Consider the following 8452-nt stretch of genomic DNA (forward strand, 5'->3'; position numbering starts at 1 on the left):
TGTCTTGTTTATAGCCTTTTGAATTTAGAGTAGAAATACTTTAAATTCGGACGAGCAGGGCGAAAGAAAATTTAAAATTTATTAAACTTTGGTTATGTTATTGAAAATTAAAAAATATATAAATTTTACACACATGTTCAACATACTTTATTACCACTTCCTTCAACACTTTACAAATTATAAAGCGAAAACAGATACTTTTTTCATGTAAACAATTATACAAGTAGGAGTAAAACATTGCTAGACATATTCAGTTCATATCTGCCTTTGTGTAAAGTAGGTTCACATAACAAAAATTAGTTTCTGGTCTTAACCAAGATTTAAAAAAAAAGATACTATTATACCTGTAATATTTATTGAAGATGTTTTTGATTGTTTAAGTGATATCACTGAACAATCTGTTGGTCAAGCTCCATCGATGTTTGTTTACACGCAAACAGTCAAATGATAGTGTCTTATTTATCATAAACAATCAAAATAATTTAAGGAGCTAAGACTTTAAAAAAAAAATACTACACAAAAGTGAGTGGGTTGTGATTTCTCAAAATTATCATCATGTATGGACGTTTGAAAATTCAAATTTTCATAGTGAGGAGAAAATTTTGTACGATACTTTTCAATTAATGAAAAATTCTTTTCAAAATGTGTTTCAGGGACGAACGATTTTTTCCGTGCTTATCCCTAGAGAGAATAAATCTCATCAAACATGAACCATGTTATAAAGTATATTGAAAATTATATAGAAATGATGTGTTGCGATATTGCTTCAGTATGCCATAACTTTAATCTTCTTTTACATTTTTAATTTCAACAGGCTTTCTCTCTAACACTTTAATCTAAAACAAATATATATAAATGCATGAACTGGATACTTTTGAAACATCAAATGCATTTTCAAGGTCTTTCCTGAATCTAAGATGATGACACTGTATAGACTTCTTTGTCAAATTATGTCAAATGTCAAACCATTGCTCAAATAACCATAAATAAAAGTCAACATTGGGAAAACACCACTTTAGAATTATACAAATCATTGAATCTTTGTATTTTAAAGTGTTTATCATACCTTTTTTGGCTATATACTTTAACACATGACAACACTATGAAACATGCACAAGTCCTTTAGCCGGTATCAAGGAATCAACAGTTTCAAAGGTAAGTGTTTGAATTTAAAAGTTCAGCGCTATTTGTTTTTACAAGTAACGTTTTTCAATGTACCCGATTCCCGCTGCAGTAGTAGCAAAATAAAAGAAAAAAACACAGTAAAAAGCTTTTGTTCTCGTATGGATGCATTACGTATCTCGTTCGACTTATACCCGACAAGGCTCCGTGTTGAAGGCCGTACTTTGACCTATAATGGTTTACTTTTACAAATTGTGACTTGGATGGAGAGTTGACTCATTGGCACTCATACCACATCTTCTTATATCTTTATACCTGAGGTTGAACATACATGTTTAATATGAATGAAAAATATATATCAAACAGGATTTTGTTAATAACTCAAAAAATGATATTAATTTTGAATTTATTCATAGCTATATATGATACCAGAAATCCATAGCCCTATTAATGGACCACAGGTATATAAAAACTAATACTGGCTTTTCATCAGTTGGCATTTTTTTTTTGAATTGGCGAATAACGATAGCTTCAGGTAAGCCAAGGTATCTAAAAAAAAATTAGATTAAATAGCGAAGGTTTTTATGTTTTTCCCTAATTTTCATTTTTCAAGTCCAAAATATATTTATGAGCGCCTAATAGCCGATTGGAATTGATGACGCTTTATGCAAACATGTTATGTTTTGAAAATTCATGCAGCAAAAAAAGACGATTAACTAGAATAATATTGGTCAACAGCTTAAACGGTGTGTTTGTTTTGTCTTTCATCAATTTGCACTACTAAGCCGATTGCATTGCCTGATGCCTAAATTATTTGTTTCAGAATGGTACCAATTCAATTATCTCTGCAAATTGTGGTAATAATTTTGACTATCAATGCTGGGTTGATATTTGCAGGTAAGTTACAAAATATTTCAAAATTGTACAGACGGTTTTCAACTGGTCGGAGCTGAAAAAGTTTACGAGTTTACATTATCATTATAGGACATTTAAACACGCCTGTACGTTTGAAAACTTACTGCGTGATCTATACACAAATATTGTATGCCTTTCGAGCTTTCGACGGTATTAGACCTGTAATGTATTCAAGGCAAATATGCGATAAATTTTTCCTGTAAGATAGTTGAATGTTTTATTTATCAAATATATTTCAAAGAAAGGAATTCGCTCGCGAAAACTTATACTTATACAATTTAGACCAATCTCTATCAGTCTTCAGGTTTTTCTCTATTTGTTAATGACGTCTTTACACTTAATCTTTTGAATGTTGGATGTGTACAGATTGTATTATATATATCCTGCCACGTCCGGTCTATGTTTTTGTTAGATGTGTTTCTGCTTTGTATCGATGTGATGAGTTGAGCCCTTTTTTAACGGTTTTTTATAGTTTGTTTTTATATTGAACTATTACACCACTGTCCCAGGTAAAGGGTAGGGTTTGGCGCCAAATAACTAGTTTTACCCCGTCACATTCTGCATGTGCCTGTCCCAAGTCATGAGCCTGTAATTGAGTGGTTGTCGTTTTTTGCAGTATATCATATTTGTTATGTACATAAACCAGGCTGCTAGTTTTTTTCATTTGAATTGTTTAAAGTTGTTGTTTCGGGGTCTTTTTTAGCTGACTATGCGGTATGGGTTTTGCTTATCTTTGAAAGCCATACGGTGACCTCTAGTTGTAAATTTCTATGTCATCTGGTCTCTTGTGGAGAGTTGTCTCAATGGCAATCATACCTCATCTTCTTATTCTTATATCTAAACTCCAATGGGGCTATCAATTTTTTGTTTTATGATGTGTGAGAGTTGGATGAATCTTTGTAATGTTGAACTAAGTCCATGTTTAAACTAAATACGCTTGTGCAAAAATTTGCCAAAATCTCAAATGCTTAAATTTGTAAAAGTTTATATATTTTTATTTTAATTTCTGCTTTATACATCTAAGGAAAAAATCAAGAATCAGATACATGGTTTAGATATTATTTGTTCCCAAAAAATAACAAGAATTTCCAGGTTTGACTAGAGGTTCGAAATTTTAAAATGATATGATACAAAAAAATAATTTGCAACACTATAGAAGTATTGAACCTGGACCTATAAGACACTGAAAATACTCATGATAGATACCAGGATTAAATTGTTCTACCAACACAGGTAATTTATAACTGAAGTGTGTTTTAATGGTACACGTAGGTTCTGAGCGCAATAAGATTTATGCCTACGGGTGCATTTTTTATAATGTAATTAAAGACGTTAATGCAAATCATAGTATTTCTTATTCTTCAACTATTTTTAATTGTACGATTTTTTGTTTATTAAATAAAACAACTTGGTAAAATAAATATCTAATTTAGCTTACTTCTTTACTACTTTTTAGTATTTTGGCAGGAGAAATAAGTATAGTAATGCGCCATAAAACAATATATAGTAAAGTATTAAAACGTTTGCAAAAATAATATAATCTTTTTCAGTGTTAATGTCCTCAAAATGTGGATCAAAAACTATAATTAATTATCCTAGTTTCTTTTATTTCTATTTGAACCTAGCTATCACAGGTAAAAATGATGTTTGGAGACACCTGTTTAAACGGTACTCAAATTAGTCTTCAATGATTTCGCAGTTGAATTGTTTCATATTTTTCAATGTCGGGGCCTTTTATAGCCAACTATGTGGAATGGATTTTTCTCATTGTTAAAAGCCGCATAGTTGCATATAATTGCTTGCATCTTCTTATTTTCATATTGAATTATACATCTATAAAGTTGCTTTATATTAGTATTCATTTTTGTTTAGCTGAAAACGTTTATTTAAACTATAATGTTACGTAAGAATATCAAGACATATTATAAATCTTATTTTGATTAAAAGACACATTCTCCGTATAGCATTGAACACAAGGTTGTTGAATGAACAAAGGGAAATTTATTTTATACAGTTATCTTAATCATTAAAAGAAGAAATAGAAAAAAAAAGCATGGAAACATACCGATATGTATAGCGAGCTTAGTACTTGATAAAGTATGTTTTGAGTAAGTATAGTTGGCATGCAAAATATCTAAAATATCTTTCCTTTACATTTCACCCTAACATATTAGTTTAACTTTCAGGAATTTCGGACACTTGCTTGGGCTGAATTTGTAACGTAAGTATATAATATACTAGAGATTCATCGATAATTCATTTCTTACAACCCCGCTTAAAAAGTAATGGGATTTGCATTTAAAAATATTGATTGGACTGAAAGGTTTATTGTAACAGACGAAAACAGATGAAAGGAGAAAGAATATAGATAAAATAGACTTAAGATAATATCACAATTAACAACAGGAAACAAACCAAACTGATGTTTTTTTTATTTCACAAAGTTATGTATTAAAAGTTTTCCTTCTTATTCCAGGAGTGTTCATTATATTAAGGTTGCCTGATATTTTAACTAGGATAACACATATGCCGTGCTATCTTTTTATTCTCTACTCTTTGTATTTGTATTTGAGGTTTTCATGTTATGGTTAGTACACCAGCTTTATTACGGAATTGGGTTTAGAATCTTGGTCGAATCGAAATATGTAAACTTAATGGAATTTGATGTTTTTATGATAAAAACGTTACATCTAATAATCATTGTCTCGTTGTAGTGTCCTCGCCCAGAGCTTGCATAGTGTTAGATATCGTTGCATCGATTCCCGACTTCACCAAACAAAAAACTTAAACAAATGGTGCATAAAGCTCTCATGTTTATTTATTTGAAAATGTATGTAGTACTTACACCAAGAAGTAAAGAGAAAGTCAATCAATTGCTCAATCAATCATGTCAATCAATCAATTTCGTGATCATAACCGTATTAAGCGAGTCAGTCTTAAAAGAATGTGTCGCTGCATTTTATTTTCAGTCCTATTTTTCGCCATGATACAAGTATTTTCGCATGTTACTTTCTCTTTTGCTAATATCAGTTGCTACTATTGAACGAAAATTTTTGTTTATCTCAGCCGTATCTTTCTAAAATCTCGATTAGGTTTATAACAGATTTGCTATGAACTTTATAGGTAGAATCAAATTGTGACAAGACAATTGGATGTGCGGATGATGGCAGATCGGATTCCTGTGGTCTATTTCAAATAAAAGAAGTGTACTGGATTGACTGCCATAGACCAGGCGACAGTAAGTATAATTCAAATCTAAGAAACTAATCACTAACTAGGATATGACAAGTTAACTGGTCTTCCAATCGAAACTCTTAAATCGACAAAAGCCAACTAAAGTTATACTGAATTAATAGGTAGTTAAATTTAGGTTAACACTTAAAGGCGAAAAAATAGTCATTCTTTTGTGCAATTGTTTACTTTAACTCTATAGTTTACGATAATTTCTCAACAACTACTATCGTTTATTTGTCGCAGTCCGCAACAGGATTTTGTTAAGTACTATCATAATCAAGAAATGATATATATACATATCAACGCATCGGATAGCCAATACGTCGATACTGATAGAATTTAAAAGTTGTAATGCTTCCTATAGCGAAATTTGTCTTACTCATTCACGATGCTCCTGAAGTATTATTTAAGAGGTCTGATTTTACTCATTTTATATAATTTATTCAAGTCTTATTAATCAATCAACTATGTACTAACTAGTTGTACTAAAACTGCATGAGGTAACCATTTCAACTGGCTGACAGAATTACCCTTTGACTTTATACCTATTATACAAATGTCCTTTTGATTTTGATGTTCCCAAACGTTTAATGGAATCTTCCACTGAAAAAAATTATATCTTGTACGCTCGTACGCGCCTGTAGAAGATTATACAAAAACGTGTCATACACACTGCAATTCGTATCAGACGTAACTACTACAACTGTGCACCTTGATAATTATCAATTATCAATTATTATTAATTAGTTAAAATTCAATAGAAGTTGTCTTTCTTTTATTTTTGCAGGTTATGAAGAGTGTGCAAAGGATTATTATAGAACGCAACAGCTGTCTTATGTGGTACTCTGATATTACGTTATGTTGTTTTATTATTACTTGATGATATTTTGTCTTTACATAATATGGTTTTGACATTACGTAATGATGTTTTGATATAACTCAATATGAAATAGTCATTACTAAATGATATTTCGATATTACATGATATGGTTACGTATTGACTTGATATCGTTTTGTCATTACTTAATATGGTTTTGTCATTACTCGATGTGGTTTCACCATTATTTAGTATGGTTGTGTCATTATGCAATGTGGTTTTAACATTAGTTTTTTTTCAATTTAGTGCGAGTTATAACTGAGAATGCTATTTATATAAATAAAAGATTGATATTCGTATCTGTTCAAATGAGCATACACGCTAAAAAATGAACTATTTTTTCGACAAAAGATCACGTTGTTTTACCTCATCAAGTAATGAGATAACCACATCAAAAAATGACAGGATCACATCAAATACTTGAACGAACACGTCATGTAGTGTAAAATTGTCAAATCTTGAAACATCATTATGTAATGTTAAAGCCATATAAAGAATTGGCCAATCATCATTACGAAATAACAAAACCACATCATGTTATGAAACAACTACATAACGCTAAGCCAAATACACATCAAGTAACGTTAAAACCACATTGCATAATGACACAACCACAACAAATAATGGTGAAACCACATCGAGTAATGACAAAACCATATTAAGTAATGACAAAAATATACCAAGTCAATACGAAACCATATCATGTAATATCGAAATATCGTAAAGTAATGATTATTCCATATTGAGTTGTATCAAAACATCATTACGTAATGTCAAAACCATATTATGTAAAGACAAAATATCATCAAGTAATAATAAAACAACATAACGTACTATCAGAATACCACAGCTGTTGCGTTCCATAGATTATGATTGTGCCAAAGGATGTGTTCAGGATTACATGGAACGTTATGGAGGTTCGAGTTGTGGAACCACTTGTGAAAATTATGTGCGCATGCATAATGGAGGTCCAACAGGCTGCCTCAAAAGTTTCACTGATCAGTATTGGAATAAAATAAGAGCTGCCGGCTGCAGCAAATATAGTTAAATTTGAAATCTATAAATTCGTTCTGAGACTAATTGCAATCGGAGCAGCCACTTTTTCATTGATTTTTGATATTAGACCTAACATTTCATCATGATTTCCAAAAAATTCTTTAACATTTTGTCATTCTTCATTTTCTCAGAAAATGCTTCCTATAGCGAAATATGTCTAACTCATTTACGATGCTCCTTGAGTATTGTTTAAAAGTTCTGATTTTACTTATTGTTTTGAAAACGATACCCATGTGTAACGATGTTTTGAAAGTCGTTGCACTTTTTGCCTGAGTATACAATCTCACCGGAGAATTACTTGGATATAGACATATAATGAACATGAATACTCAGAAAGTTAACCCATGTTTTACGGATGACTTAGTTTGTGCAAAATGTATAAATAGCAATGGAAGGATTCAATGTAAAAAGTTAAATAAGAAAAATACCGAACTCCGAGGAAAGTTCAAAACGGAAAGACCCTAATCAAATGGATGTATAACAACTGTCATATTCCTGACTTGGTACAGACATTTTCTTATGTAGAAAATGGTGGATTAAACCTTGTTTTATAACTAGCCAAACCTCTCACTTGTAAGACAGTCACATAAAATTCCATTATATTGACAACTATGTGTGAACAAAACAAACAGAAATAATAGGCAAAATTGTCAAACATAGGGGTACAGCAGTCAACATTGTGTTATAATCTTAATCACTATTCAAACAAACAAATATGTAACAAAGAAACACAAAAAGGCATATAGACAAAGCACATGAGCACGTTATTAAGATGATAAACAACCTCAGTACCCAGAATCTATACTTCAAGACCATCGTGTATTGTTTGTGATGTTGATACGGAATATTTATCAACAAGGTCTTGGTACATTCCGATGAACTTTTTTAGAAAAAGGACGAGACTTTATTTGACATACCCCTAGTTCATCAACTTTCTGCTCAGACCGCGTTTGTCAAATTCGAAGTCTAAAAATGAGGCGGAAGAAGTCGTGTCTTTTGTTTCTTTAATTTCTAGTTCTGGGGGATATATTAATGGAACCCAATCAGAAAAGTTTGGATTGTTAATGGAAGGAACATCATCAATATATTTGAATGTGAAATTAAATGATCTGGCTTCTTTTATCTTCTTGTTTTTGTCAAGTGTCTGAAGGAACTCCGACTCATATGAAAATAAGAAGAGGTCGGCAAGTAGAGGCGCACAGTTCGTTCCTATAGGAATGCCGACAATTTGTTGAAAAAGTCTACCCC

The 8452-nt window shown here is 31.2% G+C and overlaps 1 protein-coding gene across 1 annotated transcript; it reads left to right on the top strand.

Moving 5' to 3' along the window:
* Nucleotides 1–1946: 1946 nt before the first annotated feature.
* On the top strand, nt 1947–7196 carry LOC127714929 (lysozyme-like). The gene is given in 5 exon segments (XM_052220951.1): nt 1947–2019; nt 4224–4258; nt 5161–5275; nt 6059–6077; nt 7013–7196. Coding segments are annotated over 5 exon segments (426 nt in total).
* The last annotated feature ends 1256 nt before the right edge of the window (nt 7197–8452 follow it).

The sequence above is a fragment of the Mytilus californianus genome, unplaced genomic scaffold (genome assembly GCF_021869535.1).
Source record: "Mytilus californianus isolate M0D057914Y unplaced genomic scaffold, xbMytCali1.0.p SCAF_9, whole genome shotgun sequence".
Classification (NCBI taxonomy): domain Eukaryota; kingdom Metazoa; phylum Mollusca; class Bivalvia; order Mytilida; family Mytilidae; genus Mytilus; species Mytilus californianus.